The 23,645-nt window shown below is 36.8% G+C and overlaps 2 protein-coding genes across 2 annotated transcripts; both read right to left on the bottom strand.

Moving 5' to 3' along the window:
• Positions 1–640: 640 nt before the first annotated feature.
• Positions 641–3,326, bottom strand: LOC147293979 (Tetratricopeptide repeat (TPR)-like superfamily protein). Its single transcript, XM_086233559.1, has one exon. The coding sequence runs from the start codon at positions 3,242–3,244 to the stop codon at positions 641–643; it is 2,604 nt and encodes an 867-aa protein (XP_086089685.1). The 5' UTR covers positions 3,245–3,326.
• Positions 3,327–10,120: 6,794 nt separating this feature from the next.
• LOC147293978 (acylamino-acid-releasing enzyme-like) lies at positions 10,121–22,931 on the bottom strand. The gene is made up of 18 exons (XM_086231778.1): positions 22,680–22,931; positions 21,582–21,757; positions 21,101–21,410; positions 20,676–20,897; positions 20,361–20,579; positions 20,163–20,237; positions 19,643–19,781; positions 13,394–13,545; positions 13,220–13,302; positions 13,011–13,132; positions 12,834–12,912; positions 12,570–12,747; positions 12,282–12,342; positions 11,862–11,984; positions 11,304–11,501; positions 11,040–11,108; positions 10,660–10,736; positions 10,121–10,542 (listed from the first exon to the last, which is right to left on the bottom strand). Exons 1-18 carry the CDS (start codon positions 22,814–22,816, stop codon positions 10,479–10,481), a joined length of 2,484 nt encoding a protein of 827 aa, XP_086087904.1. The 5' UTR covers positions 22,817–22,931; the 3' UTR covers positions 10,121–10,478.
• Between the last annotated feature and the right edge of the window lie 714 nt (positions 22,932–23,645).

Below are 23,645 nucleotides of genomic sequence, written 5' to 3'. Positions count from 1 at the left end.
ATAGGAATCGGCTATTTCAAACCGAGTTTTAATAATTTTTGTAGTGATTATGTGAATACGTAATAACTCTTGACACTTGTAATAGACCTCCACAGATATTGTGTTCAAAAAATGCTAAAACTTAAGGAGATTACGTGAAAATATAATAAATCTTAGTAAGTGTCAATGTAAATGAATTCTAAGATTAATTTTGTCATTTAAAAATGTTTTTAGATGAAATTTTAATAGAATAGGTCATTTGAAAACGATTAAAACTTCAGAGAATCTTATTGTTATTTTCAAAACGTCAAGGATGTATGTGAAAGCACAAAAAACCTCAACAAGTGTTTGTAAAATTAACTTGTTTATAAATATTGTACAAGTGGAACATAATCTAAACTACAATAATCAAAAGTGAAATTTGGACTTATAAAATTTCAAACCCATGTGAAATATGCCACTTTCACAAAATTTATATGCATTTTTTAAATAGATAAAAAAAATTGGGTAAAAGAGTTTTTTTTTTTTTTTTTCTTTTTCTGATGAATGGGTAAACTTAAAAGAGATGAGAACTCAAAATCATCGATCCGAGATTAAAACAAATATAGCAAAATTTGTACTATGTTTATTAACTTCACTAGCAGAGATGGTATTTAGTTATTTACACATAATTACTTTCATTCATTCTAACAACAGAGGAGAGGGCTGACATCCATGCTTGCAAACCACTCTGAGCATCCTTCTTCACTGATACTTCTAGATTGCCAACAGCCTGCTTTGAAACTCCAGATCTCACCAAAACAAGTCCAAGTGATTTGAATGTACAATCATCAGGTTGAATGCCAGCTTTCATCATTTCCTTGAAAGTTCCCACCACCTCTTTGAATCTTCCATACATCGCATACAACCCAAGAACATTATTATAACTCAGCAAATCAGTTAAAAGACGCAGTTCTCTCATCTGCTTTGCAATCTGAATGGCTTCCTCAAACCTCCCCATTTTCTTATACATGCACAACATCATTGCAAAGGTAAACTCATTTGCATCCCCCTTGCTCTTCAAGCTATCAAAGATTTCTTCTGCTGGCTTAACCATAGATCGCTCACTATATAGATCAATCATACAATTTGAAGCGTATATAGCAGGACTATCCTCTGATAATTGAAGAAGTTTATATATTTCTTCTGCTCCTTTCAAAAAGCCAACTTTAGTATAGAGCTTGATCAAGGTGTTGTTAATAACCGTGTTCCCAGGGAAACCTGCCTTTTTCATTGCTTCAGCATAACTGAGAGCTTCTTTAACGCTTCCAACATCAGCAAAAGCATTTATCAACACCCCAAAGACAATAACATCAGGCTGCACATTGAATCCAACCATTTCTTTATATAGTCCCTCTGCCATTTCCAATTGACCTAATTTTGCAAAGCTTGATATCACAGCACAATACGGGATGCAATCGCTTACCAATCCTGCCTCCTGCATCTTTTTGAGATAGGGTTTTGCTCTATGTGGCATATCGGCATTAGCCAAAATTTGTATGAGAGAACTATAGCTACATTTGTCAGGAACTACACCATGACTCTCCATGCTATCAAACAACTGGCATGCTCTACCATAATGTTTCCCCACCCCATAAGCTTTGATCATCACATTGAACTCAAGGACACTCAACGTCTTCACTTCTTGGCAGCAAATGAAAACTTTCTCAGCTTCCAAAATATGCCCACGCTCTCCATATGCATCAATGCTGGCAGAATAGCACTCGGAGCTCATTTTCCCTGAAAGATGAAATCTCGTGAACCAAAACCACGACTTCTCAAGCATCCCAGCTTCTATGTACATCCTAGTCAGAGCCGACTGAGTGAATTCATCAATCTCAACGCCCCTTTCATCCATCTCTGATATGAGGTCTTCAGCTTTGCTAACCATATGCCTTACTGAGTATGCATACAAAAGGGTGCGGTAGCTCACATGGTCTGGCTTAAGGCAAGCCTCCTTCATCTCGGTGAAGTAGTTTGTCGCCTTGTCTATATTATTGTGCTTAGCATGGAGGGAAATTAGAATATTATATGTTCTTGTGTCCTGTGGGCATCGAAGCTCCTCCATCTTCTGCATAAGCGAAGCAACTTCTTCTAGCTGGCCATGGTTACCACAAATGTGAATCATTGTATTGAAAGTCACAGTCGTTGGAGCAATCCCTTCCCTCAGCATCAACGCAAATATTTCAGATGCTTCTTTAAGTTGGCCAGCCTTTCCATACGTGTCAATCAATGTATTATATGTATGTGAGCTCAAAGAAACATGAGAATGCACAGAGCTCTCCAATCCAGCAGCAGCTGTTGTAGTAGTAGTACCCTCTCGCCTCAAAGACCCCAATGACCATTTCTCGAAAAATTCCTCAGCTTTTCGATACTCTCTCGCTTTCTTATACAATTGAACGACAATCCCCATAGTAACCTCATCAGGCTTCATTCCTTGTTTTTTCATCTTCTCAAGCCAAAAAAGTGCTTCTTCTTTAAGCCCACCTTTACTGTAAACGTCAATCAAAGTTCCATACGTGGAATTAATCGGTGCTATTCGTTTAACCTTCATCTCATCCCAAAGACTCTCTACGTGGCTCCACTGCCTCGCCTTCCCAAGAACTCTAAGCATTATATTGTAGTGAATCACATTCAATTCATAACAATCCTTTCTCTTCAACCATTCAAAAATCTCCAAAGCCCTTTCCCAACTCAACTGCTCCTTCAAAATTATGCTCCTTTCCTTGTTAGTAAGCGTATCTTCCCACGGCTTCAAAGCCTTATCCAAATCCTCAACTTCATCCAACGCCTTTAAAATTGCAGGTATGCAGCCCCCATATCTGACCCATTTCGTCGAACACTTGGGGTGCGCTTTCTTCACCACACCGTTACCACTCTCTTTCCCCAATTCAACACCAAAATCCCTGCTTTTCTCAAAAACACCATTACCCCAATTGTTTTTTCTCTTTTCTCCACCTGGGTTTTTCACAAAACTGTGTTTCTTCAACTCAACCTCCTCAACAGCACCACCACCATCACTATATCTATCATGGGTCGGTCTACGAACTTCAACGAACCCCTTCTTAACCCCTCCTCCTCCATTGGGACTCCGAACTACTCTCTGAATCTTATCTTTGTTTATGAGTTCAGCTTTGTCTAATGGAGGTAGTCTTATGTTGGGTGAGGTCTTCGTGGAACCCAAAATGTGGAAGCAACCGGTATCTAACTGGAGTTTCGCAAGCATTCTTTCACAAAATGGGAGTCTACTACTTTTCTTGAATATCAGAACCCTGAAAATAACATGGTTAGACTCCTCCGAACACTGTTGGGGTCTTTAACTCTGTGCAGACAGTATAAACCTTGCAGAGTATCAGTCGGCAGGTTTGCGTTTAGATAAACTAGTTTGAAACTGTTAAAGAATTCGACCGATTTAAAAGATGTGATTTAAAATTCTAGAATATGTAAATTCTTTTATTTAGATAATATGTAAACAATGAAGTTTAAATATAAAATTTTTAATAGTTTTAATTTTTGATGCGTCAATTAAAAAGAGTGATAGTGACAACAATAAAAATGATGTTTATGATGAGTTGACTATATTGGTAGGGGTGATGGCCCACAAGCGGTAGGAGAAATGGTGACGGCTAAAATTGGGGTGTTGGCGGTGGCGTCGGCGGTGGTGATGGTGTCAACAGCGGCATCAGGGGTGGTGGCGAGGGTGGTGGGGACAGTGGTGGCGGGGGCGATGGTGTTAATGATGGTGACGTTGGCGGCGATGGTGGTGTTAATGGTGGTGACGTTGGCGACGATGGTGATAGTGTTGGCATGGTCGACACAACTTATTTTTATTTTATAAAAATTAAAATTTTGAAAATGACATCAATTTAAGTAGAATTTAAAATTAAAATTTACAATCTTCAAATCCTAAGCTTTTTTTCATCTAAAATTTACAAAATTCTATATTTATTGACCTATTTATTGACCCAAACAAAAAAATTAAATCATGTAATTTATTAAATGTTAAGTTTTATTTAAATTTCAAATTTTTTTCTTCCATTTAAACACACCATAATAGAGACGCAGAGAAATCAAATACTAAACTCGGTAAACGGGCCACGTTGGCTCGACCCATCAAAATAACGTTCGGATCCAGCATGTTGACTTGTTAACTGGATCGAATCGGCCCATTACGGTAATCGGTGGTTCTATAACCCAATTAAGACTAATATAGTCATATCTCATTTTTTAATGAGTGCTGCTGTTTGCACTTTTTTTTTTCTTCTTTTTTATACGGCCTTTTTCTTTTACACATCTTTTATTCACTTTTTAAATATAAAATTTTCTTTAATACACTTCTCTTGATACTAAAATATCCCTGTTTCACCCAAATAATACCAAGGATTTAAATTTCGAAAATTTCGGCGAAATTTCGCCGAAATTTTCGTTTTGAGGAGTGGGCGAAATCGAAACGTAGTTTCAATTATGCAGCAGCTAAGGAAAGAGTTGCAGACTGCCAGACGAAGAAGGAGATGAAAGAAGAAAAAAAAATAGGAAGAAGAGAGTTGGGGTGTGTTGGTTTAAGGCCCGTTTGTTTCACCAGGATCCTAGAATATAAATAGAGCAAATTACAATTTAGTACCTCAACTTTACATGTTGTTTCAACTTAGTACCTCAACTTTGAAAACTTGCAAAAAAGTACCTCAACTTTCATTTTGTATCAACTTAGTACCCTAACTTTGAAAACTTGCAAAAAAGTACCTCAACTTTCATTTTGTGTCAAAATAGTACCTCCGTTAGTTTTTCTGTCAAAGTGGCAGGGGTATTTTCGTCTTTTCCTTAAATTTTAAAAATAATAATTGTTTTTTAATAAAAAAATTCATAAAATTTTAAAAAAAAAGTTATTAAAATTCATAACTTTTTTTTTTTAAAATTTTAAGAAATTTTTTTATTAAAAAAAATTATTATTTTTTAAATTTAAGGAAAAGACGAAAATACCCCTGCCACTTTGATAGAAAAACTAACGGAGGTACTATTTTGACACAAAATGAAAGTTGAGGTACTGTTTTGCAAGTTTTCAAAGTTGGGGTACTAAGTTGATACAAAATGAAAGTTGAGGTACTTTTTTACAAGTTTTCAAAGTTGGGGTACTAAGTTGAAACAACATGTAAAGTTGAGGTACTAAATTGTAATTTGCTCTAAATTGTAATTTGCTCTAAATAGTAATGGCACTCCTATTTTTGTCTATTAAGAGTTTTCAATTCCTATTCAAATGTTTGGAACAAAAATGTAATTATTGTTATTGGTAATATTTTCAATTATATTTTCTAATTTGATAATTGACACATATCAATATAATAGGAAAGATATGTGCCAATATTTCCTATTTCTCAACATAATCTTTTCTATTATATTTTCTAATTTTTCAATATAGCTAAATAATAAATAAATATATAGTAATTTTTACATTCTAGATTAATTATGAAATAGAAATACCACTCCCCTTATGGTATTTCTATTCTTCATTTTTGATGAAATTAGTTTACAGTCAATTAAGGTTAATTCCTTAGTTTTATTTCATTTCCAGTCAATCAAACATCAAGTATTTTTGGAATAGAATTCAATTCTCATTCCAAGCTTTGGATTATAGCCAAACAAACATGACATTAGGGTATTTTCATAATGGGTAAATTTATAAATTCACTAATTAAGTGATAAGGAGTGACCGAGTATGCAAAAAAAAAAAAAGGTGTGCAAGTAGTAACACTCTTTTTAAATTATGAAATTCTCTACACCTTCCAAACTTAAAAATTTAGAAAGTTATAAAAATGAGTAAGAAAATCTTCAAAATAATCCTTATAAAGTCATAAGTAATTGCCAATAACAACATGATTTCAGTTGCATGCGTAGGTTATATGAGAACTGTTACTTCGGTTATTGGACAATTATAGACTTTTACATTTGTAATAAAAGTGTTATATTGTTGTAAATCCGAAAAGTGTACGTTATATTGTTGTATTTGTAGAGACTATATGTTAGGTTTTAAATTCGAGATTTCAAGCGGAGCCTAAAATTTTGGAGTTAAAACCTAACATAAAGACGTCAAAGAAGAAAAATAAAATTACTTAATTAAAAAATCTAAATCACTACCGGTTTTAGTTTAAGAAAAACTCATAAAATGTACTGAACTCTAAATCTTCTTTATTTATATTAACTCTAAAAATAACTCATTAGTAAAACCATGAATATGTATCAGAAAACCCAATTTTACATGACATCATGTCATGCTGTTTGCTCCATGCATGTTTAATTTATAGGCTTGGTATAGAAATATGTACAACAAAATCACATAAGTACGTAGCAATATTATAGAATAAAAGATTCTGTAGGCTAGACAGTTTTAGCAATTTCCTTCCAGAAACAAACAGCTATCATTAGGTTTAGAACCCTAATTAAGTAATGAAATTATAGAGAAAATGTTTTAATGGAAGTATCAAAAAAATTTATGATAGTTTTAATTTTTGATGCGTCAATTAAAAAGAGTGATGGTGATAGTGACAATAATAAAAATAATGTTTATGGTGAGTTGACCATATTGGTAGGGGTGATGACCCATAAGCGGTGGGAGAAATGGTGACGGCTAAAATTAGGGTGTTGGTGGTGGCGGCGGCAGTGGTGATGGTGTCAGCAGCGGCATCAGGGGTGGTGGGGACAGTGGTGGCGGGGGCGGTGGTGTTAATGATGGTGACGTTGGCGGCGATGGTGGTGTTAATGGTGGTGACGTTGGCGGCGATGGTGGTAGTGTTGGCATGGTCGACACGACTTATTTTTATTTTGTAAAAATTGAAATTTTGAAAATGACACCAATTTAAGTGGAATTTAAAGTTGAAATTTACAATCTTCAAATCCCAAGCTTTTTTTCATTTAGAATTTATAAAATTCTGTATTTATTGATCCAAATAAGAAAATTAAATCATGTAACTTCTTAAATGCTAAGTTTTATTTAAATTCTAAATTTTTTTCCTCCATCCAAACACACCATAATAGAGACGCAAAGAAGTCAAATACTAAACTCGGTAAACGGGCCACGTTGGCTCGACCCATCAAAATAAGGTTCAGATCCAGCATGTTGACTTGTTAACTGGATCGAATTGGCCCATTACGGTAATCGGTGGTTCTATAACCCAATTAAGACTAATATAGTCATATCTCATTTTTTAATGAGTGCTGCTGTTTGCACTTTTTTTTTTTCCTTCTTTTTTATACGGCCCTTTTTTTTTTGTTCTTCTTTTTTATGGGGCGAGAGAGGAGACCCAGTCGCCATAATTCACTACAAGGTCACTTCGGTGACCGGAGGCAAGGAGGCAGAGTGTGGGTTCGGACTGTCATCGTCGTCGAGGCCTCAGTGGCTGAACTTATCGTTTGCCTACTCTGGTGGGCAGGCAGAGCTGAGAATTTTGCAGCAGCTGAGGAAAGAGTTGCAGACTGCCAGACGAAGAAGGAGATGAAAGAAGAAAAAAAAAATAGGAAGAAGAGAGTTGGGGTGTGTTTTAGAAGGGTGTGTTGGTTTAAGGCCCGTTTGTTTCACCAGGATCCTAGAATATAAATAGTAATGGCACTCCTATTTTTGTCTATTAAGAGTTTTCAATTCCTATTCAAATGTTTGGAACAAAAATATAATTATTGTTATTGGTAATATTTTCAATTATATTTTCTAATTTGATAATTAACACATATCAATATAATAGGAAAGATATGTGCCAATATTTCCTATTTCTCAACATAATCTTTTCTATTATATTTTCTAATTTTTCAATATAGCTAAATAATAAATAAATATATAGTAATTTTTACATTCCAGATTAATTATGAAATAGAAATACCACTCCCCTTATGGTATTTCTATTCTTCATTTTTGATGAAATTAGTTTACAGTCGATTAAGGTTAATTCCTTAGTTTTATTTCATTTCCAGTCAATCAAACATCAAGTATTTTTGGAATAGAATCCAATTCTCATTCCAAGCTTTGGATTATAGCCAAACAAATATGACTTTAGGGTATTTTCATAATGGGGTAAATTTATAAATTCACTAATTAAGTAATAAGGAGTGACCGAGTGTGCAAAAAAAAAAAAAGTGTGCAAGTAGTAACACTCTTTTTAAATTATGAAATTCTCTACACCTTCCAAACTTAAAAATTTAGAAAGTTATAAAAATGAGTAAGAAAATCTTCAAAATAATCCTTATAAAGTCATAAGTAATTGCCAATAACGACATGATTTCATTTGCATGCGTAGGTTATATGAGAACTGTTACTTCGGTTATTGGACAATTATAGACTTTTACATTTGTAATAAAAGTGTTATATTGTTGTAAATCCGAAAAGTGTACGTTATATTGTTGTAAATATTAGTAGCTTATGTGGATGTCCTTATATTATTCATTTTTAATATTTATATATCAAAGGTAATAATATCTGGATAATAACTAAGCTAGAGTTTTATTTGATATGAAGTAGGAGACTCAAAGACTCTATCATTGGTCATCCTCTCATCTATATATAGGAGGTTTGTGATTTGAAAAAAGGAGAATTATATCCACCTTCTTTAATTTATCTTCCATGGAAAAGGTAGATTGAAAAAGATAAATAGTATTTCTTTTGAAAAAATAGATAGCATTTCTCTTGGAAAAAATACACTTCAAATTCTTTCTATTTATCTTTTTGTATTCTCTCTTATATTATTTATTTTATAACATATATATGATTATTTTTCTTTTTGAATATATGGAAGGTTGGGCAAGTAAAACGTTACGGTATATTTTTTTTTTCTTTTTGTGCTTGTTTTTGTATATATTTTAAGGAAGACGTTTCTAGGTTCTATGAATCCCATTGATTACGATAGGAAACCTTGATACCTAGCTACTATAAAAACACACGATGTGTCCAAGTGTTTTTTCACCAAGATAAAAAAACTTGCTCAAACAAATATGGCTTCGTTCATTGGAAATGTTGTACTGCTGATGTTGCTTTTGTTGGTCCCAATGGTTATGGGTGATGCAGGCACATTACTCCTAAAGAGAAGATTTGTTAAAGTCACAAATGAATTTGGAGGTGAATCTTAAAATTGAATCAGTCACTTCAATTAATAATTTGATTTAAGGAACATAAGCGCGTAATAAAATTGAATCAGTCACTCTAATAATTTACTTTAGTTAAACAAATCACAGTGAGTCACGGCGGTTCCATACTATTCAAATAGAACAATGAACATTTTTTTAAATTCCAAAATAGTCATCATTGACTTATTTGTAATAAATGAAATTCATGGTATGCAATTCCCTTTCTCAAACACCATTCATTCAAGCTTGATGATTTATTGAGCAAATCCAACCTAGTTTCCATAGTCCCGCTGGGATTTGTTTAAGGGTTTGATGAAGTTTTTAGGAAAATTTAAATCTGAGATGGGTTTGGGATTTTGGCTTAAATTTCTTGAATTTGATGGGATTTTGGGGTTCTCTTGCTGTTCTTTGTTTGTTGTCCTTGCTATGTGCTGTCGTTTATGTTTTTGTTTTTGTTTCTTTGGCTAATGTCAATCCATTTGTCAGTATGATGTTTGCTATTCGTGGAATAAAGACTAAGCTCATATCATCTTGTTATTGACTTATATCTAGAATAAATAATAAGAGCTTGATTGTTGTTTTCCAGTAAATGAGTTTGATTGTTGTTGTAGGTAGTGATACAATTGATTCATTTGATTGTGGAAAATTAAAAGGTCTATTACACTTTACACCTATTTGGTTTTAGCTAAATTACACTTTTAACATTATCATTCATAACGTTGCTGCAATGTTGACCCCCCATTAGATTAACCATTAAAATCTAAGAAGTTTTGCATCACATATACAAATTAACTTGGCACATATTCATTTGTTTAATCATTAACGCTTCTCAATTCAGAAAATAACTTACATGTCCCGTAATAGGAACAGAGACAGTGTCCCGTAATAGGAACAGAGACAGGCTGATATCACAAAAGAAAGCCAGAGAGAGGAGAGAAGAGAAAGAGAGAGAAGAGAGAGAGAGAGAGAGAGAGAGAGAGAGAGAGAGAGAGAGAGAGAGAGAGAGAGAGAAAGATACCAACTGTTGGTATCCCCGTGTCATGTAAGTTCCTCTCCTCAATTCAACTATCATAATATTCTTACTTTATGTATTTTAAATTTAATGATAACTTTGATACCATTAAGATAAAATAAAAATGTTGATTCTAATTGTCACACATTGCAATGGAACATGAGCATCTTTCAAGCAATATATATACTTGTCATTTCTATTGCAACGTTCTTGTTATTCCTATGTCAAAGGATAATTGAAACTACTTCATGATAGATTTGTATTGCCCATAAAAACAGCAATATTAAGAAAGCTCTCAGAGTCGAATTGAATTGTGGCCATAAAAAAGCAGGGAGAAATGCCTCCTCCTTTAGAACAAATACTTCTTGAACCACACACCAATATTAAGAAAGCTCTCGAAATCGGATTGTGGCCTGCAAAACAGGAATTTGAATTAGATTAAAACCACCCAAGGATGAAATTTTATGAGATTGGCTGTAGTAGTGCCTAGTGACTAGAATGAACAAGCACATCTGGATCATGTGTTTTACCTCTCAATTCCATGGGTATCATTAGGAAACACAATGACTTTGACTTCAACTCCTTGTTCCTTCAATGCCCTTGCATACTACAAAAAATAAACATCCAAATCACTTTTCTACTCATATCATTACAATTACGCAACCATCTATGCATCAAAATATTCAAAAACTCTCAACACCCTCCAGTACAACCTCGTTGGGGAACAAAAAAATCACTTTAAAAGATGAAAGAATGGATTCAGATTCCAATTGTTTCTTAATGCTTCATTTACTTTCTACTGCAATGCAGCCCAGAAGAGTGATTACCCAAGCACTTGTTATCGTTTCAAAACATTAAAGTAGATTAAAGTGTTGGTGTGGTTCATTAGGAGGGGAACATATTGGCTTACTTGCAATCCAGTACAGATTGGAACACGAAGATCCTGAGCACCCAAAAGAAAAAGGGTGGGGGTTTTGACCTGCAGAGAGATCAGAATAAAAAAGTTAGAAGCTGAGAAACTCCTTAGCAGATTATAATAATATTGATCAAAATATTTAACTGTTGCGCTGACTTTGTTCAGTTATAAATCTCTGTAGATTTTTTTTCAATTCCAACATTGCTCTATTAAAAGAATCAGCTCACTAATATAGTAGCAGAAACCTAACAAGCATACCTTTGAGAGATGTGCAATAGGAGACTTGCTGTGAAAGAGAGTCAGCTGCTCGGCTGAAGGTGCTTCTGTGTAGCTATTTTTACCCTCACTTCCATAGGCCTCCACAAAGCACCAATCAGGGATATCTGTTGTACCCACCATCAATGCAAGGTTACAAACAGGATTCCTTGCTGCTGCTGCAACAAATTTATCTGGCGCCTGCAGCATTTCAATTACAAGATTATCCAATTCTTAAGTATACCTAAAAATACATGTAATATCATCTTTTAAAGCATTCAATCTACCACGAGTTCATAAGTCATTAATGCTTTAAAGAAATAAAAAGCTTGAAGCAAATGCAAGCCCAAGACCACTAGTCTATGGACACAGATATGCAGCAGTCCAAAATTTGGACTGTTTAGTATTTGAAATGAGAGTTCTCCATATAAAACCATCAACTAGTGGCATCCAGAACTTGAAATGCATACTGACATGTGGCCAATCAAGTGGCGCGCGCATGTAAGTATGTACATTCTGATCAATGCATGCATAGTCATGCTTTTTGCAGAACTACCAAACCTGGCCAATCAAGTGGGTTGTCAGAAAGCCACCATGAGAACCACCAAGAACTGCAATTTTTGAGGGACTGGCAAGCCCCATGTCAATAACATGATCTATAGCCACCAGTACATCCTTCACATCCTGTAAACAAAGAAAATAATAGATTAGGGTCTAGAAATACACACATTATGTAAATTATTTTTCCACAGGAATATTAATTAAGTAAATGCTCTCTCTCTCTCACACACACACACACACACACCAATCATACATGAGTATGTGCACATAACTAAAATAGTATAAAAGGCACACAACAATAGGGCTCTATGTAAGCACATATGTTGTATGGAGTAGGCACCCCCGAAGGCGCAGCGCCAGCTAGCATAACAAAAGTAAGATTACTGTAAAAAAAATAAAGGTAAATATGTAAGTAAGCACCTGCGACCCAATTTTCCCAGGAAGAGATTGAAGTGCTTCCTCACCAAACCCCAGTGAACCTCTGAGATTAATGAAGATGTCAGAATAACGCAAGTGAATTGCTAATGATATATGCTAATATCTAAAAGAGGCTTCTTTTTTCAAGCATGGGATGCTAAAATGCCAAAGGACCCAAACAAATATAAATGGTTTTGTCATCTGCAGTAAGAATACAATCAGTAGATCAACTTTAATCAGATATGTATGGAACAGAATCAGAATGAAGTAAAAAGGAGAATTATAACCTACCTATAATTTACAAGTAGCAAGTTGAACCCAATTGATGAGAGAAATGCTATGGACTTTGAAAAGCTTGACAATGAAACAGAATGCGGGCCTCCATGAAGGATTACAATTAGTGGATCAAATGAATCATTTCTTTTAGTTTTGGAAGAAATAAATAAAGCTTCAAAAGGTTTGCTAGCACCTGAAAGGTTTCAAACATATACAGGACATCAAAATTAATTAGATTTTAATACACGACTCACAAGAAAGAAAATTGGCATATAATACCTTTTGTTAGACTATCAGAAACATCCTTGACAAGAATCTTCATTATACTGAATTGAAGAGATGAGAGCAAAGATTTAACCTGTAGCAAGGATAAACTTGAGTGAAACAAATGTAAGTATTGAAGTTAATCTTCATATGTAGACATAATTGAACATTTACAAAAGGAAATTAATAGACCTTCTGAGAGCATTCATTTGTGGGGCTTGATACATTTGACCAACTCCATGCAGTATTTTTACTTTCTTTATCAGCATTATAACCATACTTGATATGAGGTACATCCACTGGACTGCTAGACACTTCAAAAATCAAACAAGAGAAGACGTTATTATAATTCTCTAAATTTGACCACCTAGTTATCAGTACAAAGTAGCATTTGACGTTACCAGCAATGATATTGTCCCTGTCCAGTGTAAGAACATTCCATGAAAAATTTGAATCAGTAGGGCTGATACGTATTACTTCCCCACTGTAATATCATATAAATGTAATGAGTTAATTATAGGTAAAAAGGGTCTGCAGTTGCATGACAGAGTCCTATGAACGATCATTGTAGTTACCTCAAAACATTCACAGAAAGTATCACTTGACAGCTGCCCCAGAAGGAAGATATTATCATTGTGCATCCATCAGACAGCCATGGATTACTAAGGAAACTTGAACAGTAAAGCCCAGGGAAGCAACCATCCTCAGCGCACATTACAACAGGAATCTTCAAAAAAGAAGTGTATTAAGTGTAGTTATATAGTGAGGAAGGGAGGGAGTTAAAGGGAGAAAGTAAAAATACAAGATGTTCTAAATAGTTATGTTGTCTGATGTCAACTTTATAACACTAATGTTAAATTCCTAGTTTATATGGGTTTTTCTTGTAATTATAGGAATAGATGTATTTGCTATTTAGACCCTCACTTGTACAGGTATAAATACCTTTTTTATATGATTAATGAAATATGCTGAAATTATTAAACCCTAAACACATTGTTTGACATGGTATCAGAGCCACCCAAACTCCTATTCGTCAGACTTAGGTTTTGGTGGTGTGTTAGGGTTGATCTTGATCTGTTTTCTTGTTCCTTACGTGGGAATTTCTGTGTAAATCCTTATTGCTGTGTGCATGGGATTAATCTTGCTCTATTGTTTGTTCCTTGCGTGACTTTGGTATCCACCTGCTTGCTGAGGAAAAAAAAACAACTATCAGTTTTTTTTTTCTGTACCTATCTTCATCAGCCCAGTACGGTAGCGACCCAGACGACGACGACTCACTGCTGGTATCAGACGACGACGACCCAGACGACGACGACGACGCCGCCGCCTTCCAGGAACGATTCAGACGACGACGTCCTCTCTTGTTGCGACGCCGTCTTCTCGTGCTGCGCCGCCGTCTTTCCTTGCGGCGTCGATTGTTTTTTTTCCTACCTGCAGTGCCGCGACGCCAGCAACGCCAGCAGCGACGCCAGCGACCCGCTTGCCCGACGCGACGCTGACCACCTGCGCGCCGACCTCCCTGCCTGTGACGCTGCCTGCGTGCGCCAATCTCTGCCAGTGACGACGCCTGTGACGCAACGCCGACCTCCCTGCCTGCGCGTGACCAGTCACCGTGACGTTGTTCACTGTGACGAACCGCTGCTGACGTCGTTAGCTTGCTGGTCTGTGCTCTCTGCCTTGCCGCCTCCGATTGCAGTGACAGTTGATAACTTGCTGCCACTTAGTCTGCTCTGTTTGTCACCGTGACTTTGATTGCTTGGTTGCTTGGTTGCTTGGTTGCTCTGTTTGGTATTGGTTGTTTGGTATCATGGCTGACTTTCCCAAGGCTGATGGCAAGAAGGCTGAATTGAGTGCACCTCCTACACTTCCTCCAGTTACTTTTAATGACTCAGTGATCACACCAGAAAAGCTTGATGACACGAACTATGGTGAGTGGGCTTTAAATGCACAGAATAAGGTCCGAGGCCGGGAAGCGCTGGGGTTTAGTTTCAGGTTCACATCCGATGCTACGGATCATAATTCACCTGAATTCGAGGCCTGGGAAGATGAAAATTGCATGGTTAAGTCTTGGCTCTTGGATGCAATGACCAAGGATGTGCGATCATTGTTCATTCGTATGGCGACAGCCAAGGAGATATGGGACGCTCTCAAGAGGCAGTATTCCGTGAGTCAGGATGGTTCCAAGGCTTATTCTCTTCATTGTCAGGTTATTTCCACTCGTCAAAATGGTCGAACTATTATAGAATATTATGGTATTTTGCAAAAACTTTGGCAGGAGGTGGATGCAATTCAACCTTGTCCTATGGAATGTTCGAGGGATATTGGGTTGTATAATGATATTGTTAGTGCTAATCGGCTATATGTTTTTCTGGCTGGCCTTGATTCGCATTTGGATAGTGTTCGAGGAAGGATTCTTGCTACCTCTCCTCTGCCTGATCTTCGTACTGCTTATGCTACAGTGTGTGCAGAAGCTAATCGCCAGGATGTCATGCTTGGTGGTCCTAATAATACTAGTATGGCCATGGTGGCCAAACCCTCAAGTGGTAACCGGTTCGGGACTAGAAAGAATGAAACTCGGAAATGTACTCATTGTAATGGTACCAACCATGTGGTCGAGAAGTGTTTTCAACTTCATGGGTATCCGGAATGGCATCCGAAAGGCATGAAGGCATCTCCAGGGGACTCTCTTTTTAAGGCTACTCAACCGGCTCCTAAGGGAAATTTGGTCAATACTTCTATTTTTGCTGCTAAGTCAGGTATATCTTATTGTGCTTTGCGTACTCCTGCTAATTCTTATCCAAATACATGGATAATTGACACAGGTGCCACCGATCATATGACTTGTGATAGATATGCATTCCACTCCTTGTCATCTAGTAGTCCTAAACCATTCATTACTAATGCCAATGGTGTGTCTTCTCCAGTCCTTGGCATTGGAACTGTGTCTGTTTCGTCTCTTACCTTGTTTAATACCTTGTTTGTTCCGTCCTTAAACTGCAATTTATTGTCTGTTAGTCAACTAACTGCATCTCGTGGTTGTGTTGTTGTTTTCTTTCCTACTCACTGTATTTTTCAGGATATTCATACCAAGGAGAGGATTGGCAGTGGTAGGAGAGATGGGGACTTGTACTATCTGGATGGTGATACTTTGGGTCTGGATGGTGTAAGTCAGGCTCATCATGTTAGTGGTACTCAGTTAGTTGCGAATAAGAAGAAGATCTGGCTCTGGCATCAGCGGTTGGGTCATCCTTCGTTTAGTTATCTAAGGCGGTTATTTCCCTCATTGTTTCGTGGTTGTAATTTCCAGGATTTCCAATGTGAAACTTGTGTGTTGGCTAAGAGTCACCGAATAGTGTTTTCTTCTAATGATAATAAATGTGGAATTCCTTTTGGTTTGGTTCACTCTGATGTTTGGGGACCTGCCCCTCTTTCTACTTGTAATGGCGTTCGATGGTTTGTCACGTTCATAGATGATTGCACACGTATGACCTGGATTTATTTTCTTCATAATAAAAGTGATGTATGTGAAGTCTTCCAATTGTTCCATAAGATGGTGAAAACTCAGTTCAATCATTCGATTCGTATTCTCCGCTCGGATAATGGCGGCGAATATGTTAACAAAGGATTGACAGATTACTTTGGTTTACATGGCATTATCCATCAGACATCTTGTTCTTATTCTCCCCAACAGAATGGGGTGGCTGAACGGAAGAATAGACACTTACTAGAGATTGCTCGATCATTGTTGATTGGCGGTCGGGTACCGACCTTCTTATGGGGCGATGCCCTTAGCTCAGCCGTGTACTTAATTAACCGCACTCCATCTAGTGTTCTCGATTTTCGGCGCCCATTGGATGTCCTTGCTGATTCTTGTGAGCTTCCGTCTATTTTGCATTTAGAACCTCGAGTGTTTGGCTGCGTTGTGTATGTCCATTTACATGGGCATCAACGTACCAAATTGGAGCCCCGGGCTTTGAAATGTGTTTTTGTTGGCTATGGTCGTGCTACTAAAGGATACAAGTGCTATCATCCTCCGTCTCGTCGGTTCCATGTCTCTATGGATGTTACATTTCATGAGGAACAATTGTTTTATGAGTGTTCCGCACCTTCCCTTCAGGGGGAGAACGTTGGTGAAGGGACGAATGCCATAGATATGGAGTTTTTCAATGGTTTCAGGTTACAGGACAAAAAGGACGAGCAATGCAGTATCGAGCGCTCAGTTGGTACGGTGGGTGAAATACCTCCTCTGGTAGATCAATCTTGCTTACCTACAGACTCGGCGGTGCAGTGTGACAGTGATCTTTCTGACTCTTCCGTGTTTGGAGGTTTGTTTGATGATAGTACAACTCTCAGTCCTCATACTTCACCACTGATACAATCTTCTCCAGAGGCGTCTCATGAGGTACATCCTATTTCCCCTTCTTTTTCTGATGATTTGAATATCCAACCTGAGTCTGAGCCTGACACCTCTAGGTATAAGCTTCCACATAGGTCAACCCGAGGTATTCCACCTACATCTTTTGAACCAGATCCTAACGCCAAAGCCAAATACTCTATAAATAGTCATATGTCTTCGCATAGGCTATCCGAGTCATATAAGTCATTTGTGCATCAATTATCTTCTGTATCTGTCCCAAGAAATTTGCAGGATGCTTTAGCAGATTCAAGATGGACTAAGGCAATGGCAGAAGAAATGGAGGCATTGGTGAAAAATAAGACTTGGGAGTTGGTTCAGTTACCTAAAGGGAAGAAACCTGTGGGATGCAGATGGGTCTATGCGGTTAAACATAAAGCTGATGGTTCCATAGAGAGGTATAAAGCTCGGTTGGTTGCCAAGGGGTACACTCAGTCTTATGGAGTTGACTATCAGGAGACATTTGCTCCAGTAGCGAAGTTGAATACTGTGAGGGTGTTGTTGTCTCTAGCTGCTAATCTGGAGTGGCCTCTTCTTCAGTTTGATGTCAAGAATGCATTCTTGCATGGCGACCTTGAAGAAGAGGTCTATATGGATCCTCCTCCTGGAATTCCTGAACTGGAACAGTCAGGTATGGTGTGCAGGCTAAGAAAGGCATTGTATGGCCTAAAGCAATCACCTAGAGCCTGGTTTGGACGGTTCTCCAAGTCTATGAAAGCTGCAGGCTATAAACAAAGTAATTCAGACCATACACTATTCATTAAACGAAGAGGTAACAAGCGTACTGTACTCATTATATATGTGGATGATATGGTTTTGACAGGAGATGATCAGGAGGAGATGGCCTCGCTACAAACTTACCTGGCTTCTGAGTTTGAAATGAAAGAATTAGGTGACCTGAAGTATTTCCTTGGGATTGAAGTAGCGAGATCTTCACATGGAATTTTTTTGTCCCAGAGAAAGTATGTCCTTGATCTCTTGACAGAAACAGGTATGCTTGCTTGTAAGCCTGCTGCAACTCCTATTGAGCAGAACCATAAGTTGTTTGAAAGCTACAATTCTGCTCCGACTGACAGAGGAAGATATCAGAGACTTGTGGGGAGATTAATTTATCTAGCTCACACTCGACCGGATATTGCCTATGCTGTTAATGTGGTGAGTCAGTTCATGCATGACCCACGGAAATTACATATGGATGGAGTTGAACGTATCTTGAGGTATCTGAAATCCGCACCAGGTAAAGGGTTGTTATTTAGTAAACATGACCATTTGGATGTTATTGGGTTTACAGATGCTGATTGGGCAGGATCAGCAGATGATAGAAGGTCTACAGCTGGGTATTTCACCTTTGTTGGTGGTAATTTAGTTACTTGGCGAAGTAAGAAACAACATGTGGTGTCTAGATCCAGTGCCGAAGCGGAGTACCGAGGTATGGCAAATGGTATTTGTGAGCTCCTGTGGCTAAGGAGGTTGTTGATAGATTTGGGGTATAAACCCAAGGTCGCTATGAAGTTATTTTGTGATAATAAATCTGCGATTGAGATTGCTCATAATCCAGTTCAACACGATCGTACGAAGCACGTGGAAATTGATCGTCATTTCATTAAGGAGAAATTAGAGGCTAAGATTGTTGATTTCCCTTTTGTGAAATCTGAAGACCAGCTGGCTGATGTTCTTACCAAGGCTGTGTCGAGTAGGATATTTGATTGTTCACTTATCAAGTTGGGCATGTGTGATGTTTATGCACCAACTTGAGGGGGAGTGTTAAATTCCTAGTTTATATGGGTTTTCTTGTAATTATAGGAATAGATGTATTTGCTATTTAGACCCTCACTTGTACAGGTATAAATACCTTTTTTATATGATTAATGAAATATGCTGAAATTATTAAACCCTAAACACATTGTTTGACAACTAAAACCGTTTGTTCAAGATAGTTAAGTTCAGTTATAACTATGGTGGAGGCAACTAAAGCTCGAACTTTGGCCCCCTCCCCAGTTTTTATTCTTTTCAGTAAGGTATATTTTTTATGAGCACATACAATTTCAATAAGAAGCATCAATGGGAGGCTACCCATGCACACAAGTATCATACACCAAAAAGAAAAAAACAGGTGAAATAAAACTTCTATATATTGCCATTTCGCACTCAATATGCATGATAACAAATTCCAAGTTTTCAACACAACATTCCACAAGCAAAAAATACCATACCAAGACAAGAAAATGATTTCCAATTCTAATAATTCCAGAATGCGAGCTTGTATAAGTTTGCACTTTACAAGGAAAGCACTTACATGCACATGCTAACAAATGAATCTTTGTTCATAATGTACATGCACGAGGAATTCACCATTTCAATCAGTGAAAAGAAAGTTGATTATACTCGAATCAATTAATGAAGAGCTCACCACATCAACAATTTTCGGAGATGAGCACAACACTCCATCCATTGGCCAATCAATTCTGTGAAGAGAATTTGTTGCAGAGTGTGCCCCAGAATCAACAGAACTTTTTGCAGATAAAAAGATGAGGAATTTTTCATCTGGGCTGGAAAAATGACCATTGGTCATGTTTCAAATACAATCAGTCATCTACTAGGTAATGTTTGAAACAATCAGCACAATTCCAATTCTGCGGTTCATCAAACTCCTTTTATATTAAGATATAAATTTCACTTTTGAAATTGAAAGATACTTGAGACATGCAAGATGTAAAAAAATTAATTCAACTCTATCTAGGCTAGCACTTCAAGAGGAATTATCCAATAGACAGATACTTATTAGTTCTGAAAATTCTTTAAAACCTAAAAAAGAACTCCGCATAAGTTATCAATTTATCATAGAATAAATTAAGTAAATAATGAGGTTACAACCCCTGTGAAGTGTAAAGAAACACAAAATTAAGTATCTGAGGGAAAAAGAACAATACCTGAACCGTGGAAAGAAGGCACTGCTTATGCTTTGAGTTAGATTTACCACAGGAAAATCTTCAGTTGAACTATCTCTGTAACAGTTAAAGAAATTGACAATTATATCATATGCCTAAGCACAATGAATCTCCAAAAGAATTACATGCAGAAGGACCCAACTAAAGAGACATAAGCATCGCACACAAAAAAAAACTCACTTGATTTCAGGTCCATTGGCCTCTGATTCATAAAGTGGTGCCCTAACCGCATATAATGCACAGGGCCTGTTAAAGCAGTACTTAATACCAAGCTTTCTGGTATCTTCTGACCACCCAACAAAAACCAAATATTGATGTGAGCCTTTAATTGGTGGCGCCCACACAACTTGACCAACACTCAAAGACTTTTCAATTCCATTAACAGCTTGTGCCTCTCCACTATAGAACAGGAAAATTTAAAATAAGTTGGCCATCTAAAGAAGAAATCTCTTTACCTCTAATCCTGGTACTGATAAAAACAAAATTATACTAGACCTGTTAATGTTGATGACAAAAAGTGCAGGCTGCCTTTTTCCAGCATAGGTTTCCCCCCAGTCCTCCTTCCAATCCCCTTGACCTTTCCAGTTACCAAAGTCCTTATCTTTGGAACTACCTTTCTTGTAGCCCTGACCTGTAAATGTGGGCTTGGAGGGAGACGGCTCCTCAGCAACATAAGCAATGAGAGTTTCATCAGAGTTCCAAGAAATTCCCTGAAACCTGTATCATTGAAAGATCTTTGAATCTATGTCAGAGAAAATATTGACAAACACCAGCAGGAGTAATGGTCAAAATTGAGCTACAACTTCTACTAATAATCACTAAAGACATAGACACTAAGTGACTAGACACAAGGCTAACATCAAATATCATAGAAAGGATAAAGCAATCATCAGTAAAACGACATTCACATGATTAATTACCATCCATCAGTATATACTGAACCATGAACAGATTGAGGAATGTGGAATTCTTTTTCCACTTGAGCTCGACCCCAGATTTCAAATTGACAGGGAGACTCATTTTCAGGATTCCGAACTACAAGAAGCTTTGCACCTGATGGTGATGGAACAATTACAGACGCTCCTGTCATCTCAATAGGAAATGGGGCCCATTGGAAGTCTACAAAATTGTTACTTTCTTTTGAAACATGAGAGGATAGAATAAATTTCCTCCTCTTGTTTGCCAAAAGATTTGGTTGACTAATTGAAAACATTGCCTGGGAGCCAGTTCCTGTAACAAAGTTTAAGGTACAAATATCGTGATTAGAAAGGGGTGTTTGGCTTACAGTTGGAGAGGAGGCACATAAATTATATCATTGTACAAATATGTAGATATGTACATACATACACCACATACATTACATATATAAGGCATGCATGTTTGAAAAATGAGAAATCTTACCACTGTCAGATTTAAAAATCCATGCCTTGTCAATGCTGGAAATACTAGTGAATTCTTGAAGTAACCTAGACTGCGAAGCATATTCTTCCTCAGTTGTTGCATCTATCCCCAGAGGCATCTCCTTTAATGAATCGGCTTTAGAACCATCCATGGCTAAAAATGTTGACAACCTTTTACTACAGAGTAGATTGCAAGGAAGATCAGTACCAAGAAAACAATGAACATCAAGTATTGGACATGTTTGTCAATCAGGGAGATAATTGTCAATGTATGACATCCAAGGGGTAATGAAAGGATATAGTAGTTCATAACTAAAATGATCAGTAGCATTGGTCATCAAAAAACCATAATCTCCTGGAAAACTACTTTGATTATTTTGCTCGATGCAGATAACAGGTAAGTGAAAATTTTGCACATACATATCTTTGTTTTTTATTTCTCAAGTCAATCCGCCACCTCGCATTATACTTAACTTGGCATTTAGTAAATTCACCTTTGTTACCACATAGCACTTGTAAGCTTTTCAGCTTCAGAAAACCTTGAGGGCTCTTTTGGGTCACTAATATTACACTATTTCCAATTTACAATTCTAATGAACAAATTTTATATCCGGTCCCATGATTCCATCCAGTTAGGCTTTACTAGCAAATTTGGCCAAAGGGTTTTACGGGAATTCTGTTACTAACACATGTTGAAATTTAGAATTGTTTAGCTACCCAAAACCCCAATGATCGTTTTAACTTTTAAGATTTTTTTTTTTTTTAATAGAAGATACCATCCCAATAATACTATATAGCCAATCCATTGATCCCGAGACAATATACAACATAATCTTGAACAGAGAAATTGGGAACTCCAGAGTAACACACACAGTCATACAACACTTTGAAAGGAACATGCAACTCAAAGATTTCCACTCCACCCAACAAAAAGTAAGACCAGAAGAAGCAAAATCAAAGCACTGAGCAAGGAGATAAAAAGAAGGAAAGGAAGGGTTAGTAAAATATGCAAGTAAAAGTCAACAGAATGTAAGCAAGAAGCGCAGAAAGAGAAAAAATGAAAAATACAGAGAAGGGGAGAGTGAATGAGAGAGCTTACTTAGTGAGAAAAAAGCTAAAGGGTTGCCTGGGAGTGAGAAGAGAGGGAGGGTGAGATGATAAAAGAGGAGGGTATATTGGACGAAGCACGTTGACGCAAGCTGAGGTGGTTTTGCTTAATAATGCACTACTGGCCATTTGGAGATAGATTCCTCCTTTGACATAGCTATTCTGCAGCTAATGGGCTAAAGGTAAGGTTGGGCTGCTTTGGGATGCACAAGCTCAAGCTGCTAAGCCACTGCCTCTCACCAGGTGGCCACAGCAAGAACTAGTGCCATCACCATAATGTTGGACCAACCAATCTAATTTTGTTGATTATCATTGTTATCTTTTCTTTTCTATTTATGAAATAAGTGATTACTGTAAAGATAAATATTACTAAACCATAAGTTAGTCGATGTGATTCCAATTTAACATATATTTTTAATAAAGTGGGGAAAAAAAAAACTAGACTAGTTGTTATGTGTTACTATTAATTGTTATGTTTTGTGTGAGTGAATTTTATTAATCTCTCTTATTTATTGGCTTCAAGTAAGTGTATGTGCTTCATGCATGTTGAGTTGTTGTCTCTAGTCTTGTATTGCATAACAAATATGAAAATGTTCTCTTTTTCTAATAACTTGGCATGTCATATGGTTAAATTATCAACTTCAAATTATTGATAAAGTAAATTTTTGTTAAATTGTGTGATAAAAAAATTGATATTATAACAATATAATATGCAAGATATCCAATAATATAACATTACTAGTGCCAAATATACATGTTAAAGTTAAATAATGGGCAAGTGGCTACCGAACTACATTAGCATTATAAGGCTTTGAGATCTACCATCAAAGTATGAACTATCCAATTGAATTGAAACAAGTTAATAGTACACCTTCTTGTAAGTTTCTGACTAATTTTGATGGACTATTTTATAAGAGTCCAATGATTTATTCCTCGTCTCATTGTTGACCCTGTCCGT

The sequence above is a fragment of the Dryas octopetala genome, chromosome 2, assembly GCF_963921425.1.
Source record: "Dryas octopetala chromosome 2, drDryOcto1.1, whole genome shotgun sequence".
In the NCBI taxonomy this organism is placed as follows: domain Eukaryota; kingdom Viridiplantae; phylum Streptophyta; class Magnoliopsida; order Rosales; family Rosaceae; genus Dryas; species Dryas octopetala.
The sequence above is the reverse complement of the archived record's forward strand: the minus strand, read 5'-3'. Positions and strand labels throughout refer to the sequence as shown.